At 44.7% G+C, this 17254-nt stretch overlaps 1 protein-coding gene across 5 annotated transcripts in view; it reads right to left on the bottom strand.

The window, feature by feature from the left end:
* The window catches only part of Fam3b (family with sequence similarity 3 member B), a 58043-nt gene that overhangs the window by 4427 nt on the left and 36362 nt on the right, over positions 1–17254 (bottom strand). For 3 of the 5 annotated variants that reach the window (XM_028752532.1, XM_028752535.1, XM_028752534.1), the window contains 4 exons: positions 6447–6570; positions 2811–2869; positions 906–956; positions 243–330 (listed from right to left, as the gene is read on the bottom strand). In XM_028752532.1, coding sequence (XP_028608365.1) covers positions 243–330; positions 906–956; positions 2811–2869; positions 6447–6570 — 322 coding nt within the window. Of the gene's footprint in view, positions 1–242; positions 331–905; positions 957–2810; positions 2870–6446; positions 6571–6701; positions 6925–17254 lie in introns of those variants that run through there. The other 2 variants (XM_028752536.1, XM_028752533.1) reach the window with 2 other exon arrangements.

Here is a 17254-nt window from a genome sequence, read left to right as displayed (position 1 = left end):
CACATAAATCTGTGTGCATGGCATGTATATGCATGTGTGTGTGTACAGGAACAAAACTGTACCCTGGTGCAGATATGGAAATGACTCCTGGCATTTACCATGACCGTTTTCCCTTCCCTTGTAGAAGCATCTCACTCCTTGGACTCCCTAGGAGTTTCCAGATCCAGGGGCCTTTGCCACCTCCCTGGCTGGGGCAGATGTGACAAGGGGCTCTTGTCCCATGGGAGACTGCACACACTTACTTGTAGCTCCCATCATCGTGTGTCACCATGAACAGCAGGGACTTTGAAGGGGTGCTCTGAATGAACTCGGCCATTGGCCCGGAGTTATCTGTAGGGGCAAGGCCAGACAGTAGTTCAGAGTCTTCTCAGTGAGTGAGGCTGCTACCCTGGCTATAGGCTTCCCTCCCCCTCTGCCGTCACCTATTCTCTGAATGTCCTACTCCCTACACTGGTCCCAGGGGCTCAAGGAGTGCCCTGGCTACTTCCTCAGGAGTGACGTCAGGGCTTCCATGGAAAGCTATCCTAGAGAAGCCTTGGGAACATGGACAACTTGCAGCAGGTAGGTACTCAGGGCACAGCAAAGGTTAGGTCCAAAGATGGAAACAAGGTAACCCATGCAAAGTGGAAAGTCCTAAATAAATTAAACCCTGAATCTGGAGTTAGCCACACCTGGCACCAAACCTAACTTCTGCAAGCATCCGCTGGCCACCTCTGCCATCGGGGACAAGAGGTCAGCCCCGAGGGTGATGTTCTAGAGTGCAGCGCTCAGAACTGTGACAGACCCTATGTTCGATAAACACAAGTCAAAGGAACTCTCTGCTTCTTTGTCAAGCCATGCTTCCATTTCCCCTTGGGGGCTAGACAGTTTAAGTCTTCATTTTAATCCGAAAGGACTTTTCTTACCACCTTCATACATGTCAAAGTACTTTGTTGCTATCACTTTTCCTGTCTCATCTGAAAAGAAAAGAAAAGAAAAGGCCTTTTAAGAAAAAGCTCCAGGGACCCAGTCACGTGGTCCTAGTACCCTTTTTAGTCACATTACCTCTAAGGGACTCTAGAGGAAATAGGACTGGAGAGGTCCCTAGCCTGAAGAGGGGCTGTGTGGTGGGATTATTCTTCCAAATCCTGGACAAAGCAACTCCATCTTGTGGCCATCTGTGTGCCAATCTGCAGCAAAACAGACTATCCTTCCCATGGGCTGCAAGGCATCCTTCCCATGGTCAGTGTTTGCTGAAACCAGAAGCTCTGATAAGAGCAAGGTTGGAACACACAGACACAGGGAACTTGAGCTTGGCTTTTGCACCCCACATTGTGTGAACCTGCAGTCACATCTGCCTCTTCAACACTAGGTGGTGGGCTGAACTAGGTTTGCGGAACTGTTGTAGCCTGGGAGCCTATAAAGTAGGACCTTGGTAGGCAGAGGCCTTGAGAGGTGGCTATGGGCTCTGTGAGCTATCTAGGCTCTAGTTAACAACCTGAATGAATTCATTTCTGTCACCAGGCTACACCTAGTGGACCCCTTGTCTGTCCTATCTGCTACTTCCTTGTTTGAGGTGAATAAAGTTCCTTTTTTCTTTCTCCCAGGGAGGTCATGCAGCAATAGGCTGGTCTCCAGGGAACTCCTCCAACAGGGAGGAGGTGCCTGGCCACTTCTCTAGGACTCTCTGAACTGGGTCAATTATAGGATCTTAGTGGTCCTCTCCTTTCCTCTCATAACCATCAGAGTCCTCAGACCTTTTCACTTCATACTAGGTGTCCAGAGGGGTCGTATGACTAAGGGTGTTTTGTCCTGTCCTGTAGCTCTGCAGTTACTGGCTCTGTAATCAGATGCTTCCTGCATGACTGCCTGTTCTCTAACCTTCTGTGGTTCTTACTGCAAGAGACCCTTAAAAACACTAACACCCCAGAGGAAGCCGATGTACCTGCACAGGTTTCCATGGCCCACAGTAGCCAAATAGAACTGGTCAGCATTGTTACCCTCTAAGGGGTCCCCAGCATCCAAGAGCAAAAGAATCTAGGGCCAGGGTCTAGGTGGATCCGAGCTTCACTCTGTCTCTTCTGCCTACTCCTCCTCAATTGCAAAGTCTCTTTTAGATTCAGCTTTTGGTTATTTTGTTGTCGTTGTACCATAAATGGTTTTAAAAGTAAGACTTTTAGGCAAAAATTATGTGATTTTAGAATTCATTATAGTATAAACCTAGATATGCAGAAACATGTTGAAAAACCATGGTCTTGGCCTGAGGAGGTCTCCCAGTGGATAAAATGCTTCCCTGGCAAGCATGAGGAACCAAGTTCAAATTCCAAGAACTCATGTAAAGCTGACACAGATGTGCGCATGTGAAATCCCAGGGCTCCTGTGTGGGTATGAGAGGTGGAGAACCATGGGCCTGCTAGTCTGCTGCATGTATTGGCAAAAAAGAACAAAAAGCAAAACAACCACCAACAACAAAAACAAACAAAAACCCAAAGCACAGAGAGATCTCAAAAAAAGGGTTAGGTGCACACCTATATCTGAGGTTGTTCTTTGACCTCCACATATACTGTGACATACATGTGCCCACATTCATATGAATATGCATAAACACACAACAGAGAGATGGGAGGGGAGGGGGAGGGGAGGGCAGAGGGGGGAGGGGAGGGCAGAGGGAGAGAGAGGGAGAGGGGAGGGGGAGGGAGATGGGGAGGCAGAGGGGAAGGGGAGGGAGAGGGAGAGGGAGAGATTTTTAAAGAAACAGAATCATCAAGGTCTCTGTGGAAATCCTGTTCTAGGCTCTGAGGGAATTTCTGAGAAACTCATGTGTCACTTACAGTCGACGACAGCAATGTTTATCCCTCTTGCCACATTCCCCATCTTCTCTCCTAATAGCCTGAAAAGTGAGTGAGAGACAGTCAAGAAGCTCCTATATAGGCAGGATGAGCAGCCCTCCCTCACCAGCAGCCCTCCCTCACCAGGTTTCTGTGCTCAGGGCTTTGATACCCCCTCTCCTTCCCGCTGTTCCTCCCACTGGTATGCAGTGGCTGGGATTGCTCCCCCAAACAAACCCACCCTTGTTCTACACAGCTGCAGGATTCAGATTCAGTTCCTGGGTGCCTGGAAACTGCATTTCATCTTACAGTCTGGATCAAAGGTCAGACAGAAAGGTTCTTCATCAAGGCTTTTGCATCGTGTTCCTCTCAGCCCCTGGGAAGCCATGCCTGGACCCACAGACTTGAGGGAGGATAGCAGCTCCATTCCAAACTGGGCTTCCTCAGGTCTCTGCTTCCTCCCACCCTAGTCTCCACTTCCTTCCCCATGTGGGACCTGCAGGCTCTATCTGCCTCACCCTTCTCTCACCCACCAAGCCCAACCAGACGGCCTCCATAATAATCACTTCCTATTGCATCACTTAGGTTTTGCTTTCCTTTTAGAAAGACTTTTATTTTTAATGGGCGTATAGTTTAATGGGCGAGTCTAGTGCTTGATGGAACAGGATACCCTGGAGCTGGAGTTAAAGGCAGTTATGAGCCGCCTAACATGAGTGCTAGGAAATGAAGTCAGATCCTCTAGAACAGTAAATGCTTTTAACCACTGAGATAGTTTACTAGCCCCCCCCCCTTTTTTTGGCTTGTCAGCTAGAGAAAATGAGATGTCAGTATCATGTATCATTTTAATTCTAGTTTTGTACCCTAAATCCAGGAAGACTAAAGTATTTCCTAGAGATGATAATTGTCATCGGAGATCATAGGAATGTGGGCATATGTCTAGAGTGTGTAAATTATATGTGCATGCATGTAGAATGTCTATATGCATACATGTGTATGCATATGTGCATAAGTATGTTATATATGTGATAGGTGTACAAGTTGTATGTGTGCATAGTTTTGCATGTATGCATGCATGCGTTGTGTCCATGTTTACACATGTGGAGGTGTGCACATGTGTATAAACATGTTTGAACATGAGTTGTATGTTTACAATTATGTGCATATTATGGACCTTTGCTGAGATTGGCACAATGAGTCAGTAATAGCATAAAAAGAATCTGAAGTTTGCCCTTCATGTCAAAGCTATAAGGTGGACACCAGGTGCTTTAATACTCTGCCTCTGGCATATTTAACTGAAGGGCTCTAGGAGCCACAGGGCCCAGTGCTTTCTGAGTATTAAAGAATAGTCCGAAAATGCCCAACGAGAGGCAAGGAAGGACTTCCATTTTCAGTAGTGAAAAACTGGGTAACCCTAATCCCACAGGAAGCAGCCTATGAGGAGGAACACATTTTTAAAAGATCTGCTGGGCTAAGAGAGAGCCTTGAAATGTAGCCAAGAACTTCCCAGGCCAACAACTGACTGAAGACAGACATTTCAGGGGTGAGTCTAACATTGATGGAAACCTTTGCCCTTTCAGGATAGAGCCCAGAGAAGTCAACAAGCACTTCTGAAAGCCATGGAGGCATTAGACGAAAGTCTGAAGGGAAATCAAAACCCTCATCAAATCTCTTGGATTTTTTATTGTGTTAAGTCACAAAGGGTTAGATAAAGAAGACAAAACCCAGAATTTGTGGCCTTCAGTCCAGATTTTATTAAACTAGGCGACCCAAAAAATGGTGACATTTAAAATGTGCTCATGTCACCCTGGTCTGCCAATAGCTTCCAGTCCCTGGGAACAGTAAATGAGAAAAGAAGACAGTGACTTCTGTGCTTCTTTTGTGACTGGGGAATGACCCCTGCTGGGTCCTGTGTTGGGAGCTTGGCCCCATCTTGTTGATGGTGTGCTCTAAGAGGCTGTGGAACTCCCTGGAGGAGGGGTAAGTGCTTTTAGAGTATGTTACTTCCCCAAAGAGCAAAGAGTAAAAGGGCAAACTTGGCTGCTGAGTGCCTCTGGCTTGCTTCTGACCATGCAATCTCTGTGTCTACCCCAGTTATTGTGAAATCACTTGTTAGGAGGCAGGGCCAGCCATGCTCTTAGCCCTCCTGAGATATGAGAGAGAGTTGTTTTCTACCACAAACCAGCCAACTTCTCATATCCATTACAGTGTGTGAAAAACTGATTAGTGTGTGTCTCTCGCTGCTATTTTTAAAGAAGTTCTCAGATGTACTGCCTGGCACACAGAAGCTTGACACACTAGGAAAGAAGTCAACAGGAGCAGGAGCAAAAGGAGCCAGCAGACAACAGTGGCAGACTCACGGGCTCCAGCCAGCCAACTGAACTCTGAGATAACAGCCCTTAATACATTCAAAATGAAAATTTCAATTGGAGGTCAAAACAAACAACAAAGAAAAGGAAGGCTCACTTGAAAAAAAAAAAGAAATGAATCTAAAAACTAAAATGACAAGATAATCTAAAAACACTAGTTGACAGTTGGTTTTAAGGACAGACTAGACACAGTAGAAGAGACCAGTGGTGACATTAAAAATAAAAAGTTCTGTCCACAGTAAAGGGTAGAGAGAGAAACGGGAGAAACGGGAAGTGGACTGTGGGCTAAGAGGAATAGAGTTCTAAGGGTCAATGACAAGCAAGAAGCGAGCTGCACTAGCAGTCACTGCTCTCTAAGTGACAGAATGTGACTGCCTCTGCAGAATCCTGCCAATATGACTTCCCACCTTGATGCCCTCTACCCTCAAGCAATGAGCCAAAATAAATCTTTCTCATTTAAGTTGCTTTTATTCAAGTATGTCATCATAGCAATGGAAAAGAAACAGGAAATTTGTCAAACACAATGAAATACACTTGTTTAAGAAGTCTCAAAATGCCAAAATAAGATAAAATAGGGCACACCAGGGTACAAATGCTGAGAGATGAGTACGAATGTCATAAAGGTAACCTGAAAGGCACTGAGCACATCAAGACCCAGATCTGAGTTTCCAACTTGTTCCCCACTAAATGCACTCTCTCTCTAGAGATGCACAGGCTTCACCCGTGAAGTTCAGTGTCACTGGCTACTGAGCAGACCCATGCTCAAAACTCATAGGGACAACTTGGAGAATCCTGTCCTTCTAAGTAACCATATTTGTAGTTAAAAAATCTTCTCACACCAGGCAGTGGTGGCACACACTTTAATCTCAGAATTTGGGAGGCAGAGACAGGCAGATTTCAGAGTTCAAGGCCAGCCTGGTCTACAGAGTGAGTTCCAGGACAGCCAGGGCTATATAGAGAAATCCTGTCTCAAAAACCAAAACCAAACCAAACCAAACTAAAACAAAACAAAACAAAATCTTCTCACAAAGAAAAGGCCAAGCCTAGGTGGCTTCACTGATGAATTACATGGAATGACCATCAAAAGAGACTATGAAAATCCAAACAAGGACACATAAAGCCCTCAGAGACACCCATCACCCTTCCCCAGAGACACCTTATCCCCAACCTGATTTTCAGCCTTGCCAGAGGTTAGGAACATACAAGTACAGCCTAAGAGGGAAGTGAAGGGACACACCCAGGCAGACACTCGTCTTCTTATACATATACTTACAGTTCGTCCTCAAAGCAGATCTTGGCATACTTGTCTCGGCCACCACCACTGAGCAGCCGGTAGGCATAAGTGTCAGGAGGACATGGGGACCAGTGGTCACATTTTTGTCTTTTAGGGGCAGGGGCTGTAAAGACAAAAACAGGATAATCACACTCCCTTCCCACAGGTGACTGCTGTGTGGCCACTGGTTGTGACAGCTCTGTTCCAGGACCAACTCCTAGTGTGGTAGAGAAATCCTTGAAATAAAGTTGGCACCTGCTTTTCGATTCTGGGAACACTTCTCAAAATGCATGCCTGATGTAACCTGATTTTGTCTTCTGGCACCAGCCTGAGATACTACATGGGCAGCGATTCCAGAGGTGTTGGGATAGCTGCCCACAGCGGCTGACTTACAACATACTGAACACTGGTGGACACAAGCTTTCAGGTCACAGTAAACATGAACTCCACTTCAGGACATGTGACCCGAGAAGATATACATTGCATGTCCACTCCACAGATGAAGACTACATGCTTCTGTCAAGCACACAGAGAACATTTGCCATACTTGACCTTTGCTAAAACACTGAGAAGCAACTAGAACATTCTCCAATGAAGAGCTTGTGTAAGGGAATAAAATAAAACACAACAAACTTAAGACTAAAATAATATCAAAATGATTATTTGGGCTTTAAAACCGACTCAGCAGTTAAGGCCATTGGCTGTTCTTACACAGAGCCAGGGTTCAATTGCCAGTGCCCACATGGTGGCTCACACATGGTGGCTCACACATGGTGGCTCACACATGGTGGCTCACACATGGTGGCTCACACATGGTGGCTCACAACCCTCTGGACTCCAGTCCCGGGGATCCAGTGCCCTCTTCTGGCCTCCACAGGCAGTGTACCCATAAGGTGCACAGACATTTATACATGCAAAATATCCACATACATAAAATTTGGTTTCATGTATTTATTAGTAGTATTGTTACTATTTTGTTTTATTTTTGTTTGTTTTGTTTTGTTTTGTTTTGTTTTGTTTTGTTTTGTTTTCTCTGTGTAGCCCTGGCTGTCCTGGAACTCACTCTGTACACCAGGCTGGTCTTGAACTCAGAGATCAGCCTGCTTCAGCCTCCCAAGTGCTGGGATTAAAGTCATGAGTCAACAGTGCCTGGTTTGTTTTGTTTGTCTCTCTATGCAGGGTCTCACTATGCAGTTCTGGCTGTCTTAGAACTCACTACGTAGACCCAGCTGGCTTCAAACTTACAGAGATCCACCTGACTCTGCCACTTGTATTAAAGGCATTTGCTGGGATTAAGGGCATTTGCCACCACACTGGCTAAAAAAATATTTTTTTTAATCTTTTAAAATGTTTTGAATGTTTTCTTACAACATAATAGTGAAACGAGAAATGAGGAGTTTTGGAAGCTAAACAACAGGGTCCTGAGCAATCAGTGTATCAAAGAAGAAAATCTAAACTACCTTAATAGGACACTGTGCTCCCTGTAGCTCAGTACTTGGGAGGCTGGGGCAAGAGAATTGTTGTGAGTTCAAAACCAGCCTGTGCTATTTGCCACAATCCATGAATCACTGTCCTGAAACAATGAAAACAAAACACAACAAAAAAGATGCTAAGATGTATGGAATTCAGCAAAAATAACTTTAAAAGAGATGTTTACAGCAATAAACACCCACATCAGGGAAGAGAAAGGCTCTCCAGTAAACACCCTGATATGCTCCTCAGGGAACCATAACAAGGAGAAAAACTAAGCCTGTGAAAGAAGAAGGAGAGAAATAGGGTGGATCTGAGCAGAAATGGGTAAGATAGAGAAGATCGAAAACAGAAAAGATCAGTGGAGCAAAGACTCATTTTATGAAAAAAAAAATCAGCAAAAATTAGCATGCTAGATTTTAAAGAGAGAAAGAGAAAGAAGATTCAAATAAAATCATGTGTGGAAGAAGAGAAATTTTGATGCCACAGGAGAGAGGCACACCACAAGAGGGTGACCCTAGAAGAACTCCGTACATTCTTACAACCTACCAAGACCAAATCATGAAGAAATAAAAACCAAACAGACCAGTTACAAACAGAGGCTGAACCAATAATAAAACGTCCATCATTAAACAAAAGCCTAGGACCAGAGGCTGTACTGCTGACTTCTATCAGACATTTAAAGTTCCTTCTCAAACTCCCCAAAAATCTTTAAGGCGTTGGGGGGGTAGGAAGGGGCGGGGGGGGGCAGGGGTGCTTCCAAACCATTACAGGAGACCAGAATTACCCTGATACCAAAGGACACTGCCAGGAAATAAAATGACAAGCCAAGTTCTCTGATGACCATAGACATAAAAGTCCTCCACAGAACACCAATCCATCAAACACAGGAGCTCTCTGATCGGTCACTCATCAAAAAGAGGCTCTTTCCCAGTTTACAAGGATGATTCACCACGCACAGATCAATAAATATGAGGCCATGCAGACAGAATGAAAGGGAAAGGCCTCATTGGTGTATCAGTAGATAAGGAGAGGAGAAAACATGATAAAATTAACATCTTTATGATAAAACTCTCAATAGATTAAATATAGAACTCAACACAGTGAGCCCACATGGTGGTTTGTTTTTTTTCTCTCTCTCTCTAAAACGAGGAACAAGTTAAGGGCACTCCGTGTCACCACATCTATTAAATGTACTGCTGGAAACCTCTGCCACAGCCGTTATGCAAGAAAGAGAAGTGAAACATCAAAATAAGTCAGGAACTTATGTAGTCTGCTTGCTATGGTCATGATCTGAGAGAGAGAGAGACAGAGAGAGACAGAGAGACAGAGAGAGACAGAGAGACAGGGAGAGAGAGAGAGACAGAGAGAGAGACAGAGAGAGAGAGACAGAGAGAGAGACAGAGAGAGAGAGAGAGAGAGACAGAGAGACAGAGAGACAGAGAGACAGAGAGACAGAGACAACTGACTCCATGAAAAACTGTTAAAACTGACAAATTCAGTAAAGATTCAGGACACAAAATAACACACACACACATCAGTATAAATATTTCTGTACTCTAACAATAAACTATCCAAAAGAAAGTGAGGTAAGTGTCTAATTTATAATTGCTACAAAACAGTAAAATACTTGAGAATAAACTCGACCAAGAAAGTAGATGTCCTGTATGTTGTAAACCACAAAACAGAAACAGAAGACAGCACGGCCTGTTTATGAACTAGAATAATTAATATTCTGAAAACATTCATACTTTCCAAAGTGATTCACAGATTCAAAATCCCAATGTTGTTCTTCACAGAGATAGAAAGTTTGCATGGCTGGCAAGATGGCTCAGTGGGCATGGGTTCAAACACACTGAGCTGGACTTAGTCCCTGAACCACATGGTAGAGTTCACATGGTGAGTTCACATGGTAGAAGGTGAGAGCTTACACTGCCTTTATCTGTTCTCTGACCCTCACACACGTTTCCACACACAGGTACATACACACACACAATCAATCAGTCAGTGAAATGAAAGAAAAACAGAAATTGCGTGTGGGATCACAAAAGATCCTCAACAGTCAAAGGAATCTAGAAGTGGTATGTAAATTGAATTACAAAGCTTTAACAATCTAAATAACAGGTGACTGTCATTAAACCAACATACCAACCAATGGAACAGGAGAGAAAGAGCCCAGAAATAAACCCCCACGTTCAGTCTTCACGTTTTGGAAGAGAAGCATTGACCAAAGAGAGGAAAAAGAGACTGCTTAATAAATGGTGTTACAAACTAGAGATTCTCATACAGACGGATCAAGCCAAGTTATCTCACACCTTACACAACAGCAGGAACTCAAACTGGACCAAAGACTGGAGTGTAAAAGCAGAAACTGTAAAACACAGGGAAGCACACAGTCCTGTTGGCCAGGCAATGACTTTTCTGAAATGACTTCAAAGGCACAGAAGCAAAGGCAACAGCAGAGAACATAGCGCAGAGAAAGAAACGACCGACAAAATAGGAAATAACTCTGGGACAGTTATCAGATACAGGACTAAAGTCCAAAGTACATAAGGAACCCCAGAAGCTAAATGACAAGTGATTTTTTAAACCTGATTTAAAAACAGGCAAAGGGATGGGCAGGATGGCAGCCAGACCCCATTTCTGCATTTTTCCTGCATCTTCCCGGATATTTCTGAAGGTGATGAAGTCAGTGTGCTAATGAGAACCTGCACTCCTGCGCCCATACGTGTATACAATAGCACATTACTCAGCCTTAAAAAGGAAGACACGTCCTGTCACTTTGGGAAAACTAGAGGACATCCTGCTAAATGAAATAAGTCAAGAATAGAAAGTCAAATAACGCAAAACCTCCCTCACATGTGTACTCTAAAGACGTGAAGAAACACAAACAGTGGAACGTGGTGACCAGAGCCTGAGAAAATTAAAGCGTACAAGAGGAAGATTGGAACAGCCCTGTCAGAGAATACATGTGAGTCAGATCTGAGCCTGTTAGATCAACAGATTTGCCATGAAATGTAGTTAATATAACTTGTTGTGTTATACACTTGAAAATTGCTACAGGGCCACCTGCATGTATTCTTAACATGTAAAGCAACTTCCAGCCAAAAGATTTGCTGTTGAGCTCCATTTAGCCATCCCACAGTGTTTGCACAGATCAAAATGTCACCCTGTATCCAAATGTACATACTGATTATACATTTGAATTTTAAAAGTAATGAGTCTATTGAAAAGAGCTATTCAGGCCAGTGAGAGAGATCTATAGAGAAAAGAAACTTGGTGCCAAGTCTGAGGACTTGACCTTGACTTCCCAGAATCAACTCTCAAAAGTTGCCCTATGACCACAACACCTCTGCCACAGCAAATGCACATGTGTGCATAAGAGTAATACTTCTTTTTAAAAGATAGGAACTGTGATGGGGTGAATAGTACTGTCCTGGGAAGAACCTTCTGGAACAAGTCAAGGTTCAGAGAGCTGTCATGATGCTGAGTGTGCTACTGTGTCCCTGATGGACATGGCCCTAGACATGGCTTCTTGGTGACCACTGTCCTCTGTACCCAAAAGGAGAAAACGGCAAAGATGGCTTCCTCTCCTTCAGGCTCCTCTTTGCCTGTGCTCTGTCTCTTCAGCCCAGTCTCCCTCACACCAGCATCCCTCATGATATCTTTTTATTATATTTTGTTAACTCTAGCCTACAGTTTCTTTTGTTTTTTAAAATTTCTCCAGGAAATCAGACTTAATGTTAATATCCAATCATATTGCAGCACCTCCACATCTGTTAACATCTGTTAAATGCAAGAGTATTTGTTAGGTTGATCTGTGCGTACATGAGCATATGAGTTCAGAGGCAGGAGAGTCTGCTGTCCTGGGACAGCACCACGGTAGAGCTGGGGTGCAGGTCAGCAGCAAAGCACACACAGAACAAGACAGTGTGCACATCTACTGTAAAGAGAAAGAGGAGAAGCACAGGAGACCCTGGGACCAAGAACAGTGTTCTAATCAGCTTCTACTAAGTCTCTTTCTATAGATTCTGATTTTTCAGACAAAAAAAAAGTCCTATGAATTTTTACTCTTGAGAAGGAATCTTTACTATTCTACCTTTACAACTACGTCCTTCTATATCATTGGGCTTTCTCAGGATCCTGCTCAAGATTTAATTAAGGCACGGAGATATCTATAAAGTTAAAGGCTGTTGGCCTTTTGCTGGGGCAGTCTTTCCACTCGCCCTTAACTTAATCCTACATCTCTTCCACTGCATCTCTCCACGTGGTTCTCACTGCCTGCTTTCCAGCTCCAACCTGCCTTCCTTCTGCCTTCATCTGCCTGCATCTGTATACATCTGCCTGTATCTCTGCATCTGCCTGCATCTCTGTATCTGCCTCCATCTCTGCTGGTACTTCCTGCCCCAGGTCCAGCTGCTGGGTCTTTAATTCCTTACTCAAGCCACTGGCTTTAGGGGCTACCTGGGGAAGGTTGCCTTCCTCCACAGCAGTTTACCTTTCTTTCAAAGACAGGTGATAAGGTGCCCTTTACATATCTTGCTAGCCTGGTACTGCCGGCTCCAAATAACAATTAAAACTGGAAACACATGATTTTTATAGCCAGAAAACACAATATGTGTGGACCATCCCAACACTTCTGGACACATACACACAAAGGCATCTGCAAAGTCAGAATATGGATTAAACACATTTGAACAGCATAGTATGTTAATCTTACATTTCAAGTTCGATACTTAATGTGGTTCTTGTGTGAAGCTCCAGACAACAAACTTTTAAATCAATTATTCAACTCTTAACATGAAAAAGTGCTGTATATGCATTATCTTTCCAGTATTTACACATTTTTAACATTGTGTGTGTGCGTGTGTGTGTGTGTGTGTGTATGTGTGTGTGCACGCGCGCTTGTGTATTATATACCTGTGGGCATCCTGGTAAACACACCAACAGATGCACACAGAGGACAGAGGATGGTGGCAGGTATCTCCTGTTCTCTGTCTTATTCCTTTAGGACAGACTCATACAGGACCAGAAGCTTGCTGCTTTGGCACAAGTAAGTGGCCAATGAACTTCCATGATTCACCTGTCTATGCAATTCTGGGGTTACAGACATATCCAGCTGGGCTCAGCTTTTAATGTGGGTGCTGGAGATTTGAACTCAGGTCCTCATGCTTGCATAGCAAGCACTTTTAACACTTAGTTATGTTTCCAGCCACTGGTTAACAATCTTCAAGGTTTAATAATGATTCTCATTCTTTGGATATTTGCCTGAAAATGCATGGAGCAGAATATCTTTAAATTTAGTGAACACACTGTTTAAAAGTGGGTGTTTCCTGGTTTCCAACTTTGCCAACATTAACATCTATAAATTTAGTTTAGAGAGATGGGGTCTTCCCCTTTAGTACAGTGATGGTTCTCAGCAGGTGTGGCAGCTTCCCTGTGGACAGTGACCTGCCTCACACACCTGGCCTGTGGAACACCATAGGAGACAAACACCTCTCCATTCCTGACAGCCTTGTAGCCAAAATGTTGGATACAAAGCTACTCAGCTGGCTGTGAAGCGGGTGTGAGCCCATGCATAAACACAGTGTATGCCCACAAATGCTGTGCTGTGGTTATAGGGGGTAGGAATCCTTTACCCTAATGGTTGTTTAAAGAGAAGCCCTATGGGTATCATATACTTGTCAGGTCCCAGAGGACAGACACTTAGGACAGGACGATAGCAATGTGGCCAATTGATACAAGAGGCAGGGAAAGAAATCACAAAGGGTAGTTTAAGTTGGTTATAAATCCAGCTGCAAAACATAAGCAAGAAAATTGAATCTGATGGCCGTGCAAAGACCTCCCAGAAGTGAGGAAGGCAGTAGCAGCCTGATTGTTCTGAGAGCTTGGTTCTGTAAACCCCATAACATTCAGAAAGCAGTGAGAAGTTAAATTAGTCAATAGGCCTCAGTGGAACAGGAAAAGAACAAGGAAGCAAAAGAGCATTTCTTTCCCCAAATACAGGAAAAGTTTATAACATAATCGGTATGGATTACAATTTATACCTGCAGGATGTAATTAACACTGCTGTGTCAGCAAACACATTAAACAGACACATTAAATGACAGTTTTAACATATGTAGATACATGTGAGTTTCTCCTGTAGCCTTGGTTGGCCTGGAACTTGCTATGTAGACCAGGCTGATCTTGAATTCAGGGAGATCTACCTGCCTTTGCCTCTGCCCCTGCTGGGATTACAGGCGTGAGCTCTTTAAAAGATATTTTGCATTTGTAAACATAGCAGCAAACCATTTCCAAGTCAATTTACTTCGGATTTATTACAATTTTTAAAACACTTTGTGAGGCTGAAAGGCCAGCTGGGTGAGTTTCCCTCCCGACTCTGTTTCATAAGCCCACCTCCCTTAGTCCTCTGGGAGCTCTGGTTCCACAGCACCTAGCACCAAGAGCGCAAGGAACAGTCCCAAGAAACCTGTGGGCTCTATCTCGATCATGTGGCAGTTTCCCAGGAGGGGGTGACAGGTTCTGAGCTGGAAGGAGACAGCTCCTTTGCCTCTGGGATGGGAACATCCTCATTGCCAAAGGCACATGTACCTTCAGAACAGCCGTGGAATGGGCTCTGGCTAGGCTATTCTGTTCCTTGTTCCTCATCTACCTGTCAGTCTAAGTGGTTTGCGGCTCTGGGACCAGATGGGTTGACCAGTCTAACAAGCAAACAAGAGCCGGCCTGCTCGGTTGGCATTTAGTCTAGGCTCCGCCCCATAGTTACCTGGCAATAGCCAGGTGTGCCTGACTCACTATAAAAGGGGCTGCTTGCCCCCCTCCCCCCCTCCTGTTCCTGCTCTGTCCCCTTGCTCCTGCTCCCCCTCTCTCCCCATTCCCCTCCCCCGTCTCCACGTGCTCAAGGCCGGCCTATACTCCTCTACTCTCTCTCTGCCTTTCTCTGTCTCTGCTGCCCTCTAACCCCCCCCCCATGCTCTGAACGTCATGTGGCTGGTCCTTAAGGGGGAAGGGATGCCTCAGCATGGGCCCACAGAGGCACCCCCTTCCCCAACACCTGAGTACACATCCACCAAACATATTCCTTCTCTTCCTTTACTTTTTATAAAACACAACATGCTCAATATACCGGGCCACAGACTCACTAGATCTCCCCAATGTGGATATCAAAGGGTCTCCCTGGCCTCCTCCTGTGAGAGAAGCAACGGAGAATGACAAAGGGGAAAGTAGCAGACAGAAAGTGGCCTGTGGGTAGACAACAGCCCTGGAACTACCTCATTGGAGGCTAGCACCCACTGCAGAACTAAGAAGTATGTTCTAAGGCTATGTATGCCTTCTATACAGAGACTTAAAATGACAACTTGGGGTGAAGATTTTATGCTTTCTTCTTTCAAATCACTTTCTTCTTTCATTAATCACTAAAAGTATATTTTTGTTGTTTTGTAAACAATGTTTAGGCATCTATGACAGAGCACTTTCTGAGTTAAGCTTATGCCTTAGCAATTTCATTCATATTACAATGCATTCTGAATGTTCTCTCTCTACATTTTTTGAGTACAGTTTGACATTAAAAATTTCCCTGGTGGTAGGTGGGTCACCATCTACGGGAACAGGTCCCATGCTTGGGGTGAGAAGCTGGAGCAAGACTTCATGCATGGTTGGGGGCCATTCTCCAGCCTGGCTTTGGAACCCCTGGCATCTCAATGCCTTCTCATTGGCTGGTGCTGCTTCTTATGGACGTGTGCAGGTCAACTTTCTGGATGGCAGGCCTTTAATTTTCTTCAGAGTCCCTACAAGCATGGGGTGGCAGTGACCAGAGTGACATAGAGATGAGTGTTTGTTTTCTTGAAGGGCCTGAGAATGAGTGGGAGACCAGTATGTTTTGGTTTTGGGTTTGGTTTTTCATTAGTAGTGTATTCACCAAATCTTCCACTTATTTCCTAGGAGCACAGAATGAGCTGTGTGGATGGAGAGAGGTGCCTGCTCCTCAGTCCTGGACCACAGCTCCCTCCCACCTGGCCAAGTCCCACAAGGTCACTGAGGACCTCACCTAGCCTCAGTGCTTCGGATGAATCCTCTTCTTTCCCAAGACAGCTGATAGCTAAAATCCAAAGGAACAAGCAGAGGCTAAGGTCCCTGGCCCACATGAACCCTCCTCATACCAAGACCAAGCAGCTCTTACCAAATCCAGAGTCAAGAAGCTCCAGCCTGCCTCGCAAAAGGAAATACTGTCTCCAAGTCTCCAAACAAGCCCATGAAAAATTCTTTTTCAACCACATGCCATTCTAAGGCTAAGTTAGTTAATCATAACAAATACAGACTCTTGGACTCAACCCTAGACCCATAGACTTTCTAATTTCCTAGTGTTAAGTCCAAGAATCTGTCTTTTAAGAAAATTCCTTGATTTCAGTGCCCTGGTTTCCCTCACCCTGGGAATGAGGGTAATATCCCTGAGGGTTTAGGAGGCATACTAGAAAGTCACTGGAAAACTGGGTGATGAAATTCTTTCTGTGTGTGGCAGGGACACCAACAGCAGTTCTCTTGATTACATGGTGACAACTTTCCCACACATCCATCTCTTCATTGTCTCCCATGAGACTGTGCAGTCAGAACTGGCCACCCAAAGTGTTCTGTTACATGCCAGCCAATGAGTGCTCTGTGCCTTTGCATGCAGTGGAAGTCAGGGAACAATGTTCTATGGGGCCCAGACCTCTGTACACTGAGAGGTTCTGAGGAACAAGGAGGATGGGCTTGGGAGGCCATCCTTAGGTAGTGTCACTGTGGACTTTGTTAAACTTTTGTCTAAGGTCCTGGGAACATAAGGAGAGAGAGGTGGGGCAAGGAGTTTTAGCAACAGCCAAAAGTCGTAGAGAGGTGAGCACAGACAGGCTACTCTGATGAGGCAACAAAGGAAAGTGGCCTGGGAAGTTGGACTCTCTAGTATCTCTGAAATCCTCCAGGATTCAGCATCAGTGGTGGTGCCTTTGTCTGGGCAGAAAGACCACTCACTCCTTGCAGGCCAGCATCTGCTGTCCTATTTGTAAGGTCTAGATATAGACACTTCCACAAGACTCTGAATACCTACCACATACACGTCTGGAAATGGCAACGGAGGGAGAAGTTTGTGGTTTCTTGTTTTCAAATCCACTCAGCACTAAAAGTTGTTAGCATTCCTTCTAGGCTCCCCCCAGCAGTTACCTGGCAACAGCCAGGTAGGCCTGACTTGCTATAAAAGGGACTGTTTGACTCCTCCTTGCCCTCCCTGCCACTTCTGCCACTTCTGCCATTTCTCTCTCTCTCTCTCTCTCTCTCTCTCTCTCTCTCTCTCTCTCTCTCTC

This window comes from Grammomys surdaster, unplaced genomic scaffold, assembly GCF_004785775.1.
Source record: "Grammomys surdaster isolate TR1022 unplaced genomic scaffold, NIH_TR_1.0 125925, whole genome shotgun sequence".
NCBI classification, from domain to species: Eukaryota; Metazoa; Chordata; class Mammalia; order Rodentia; family Muridae; genus Grammomys; species Grammomys surdaster.
Note: the sequence above shows the minus strand (reverse complement) of the source record. Positions and strands in the feature narration are given on the sequence as shown.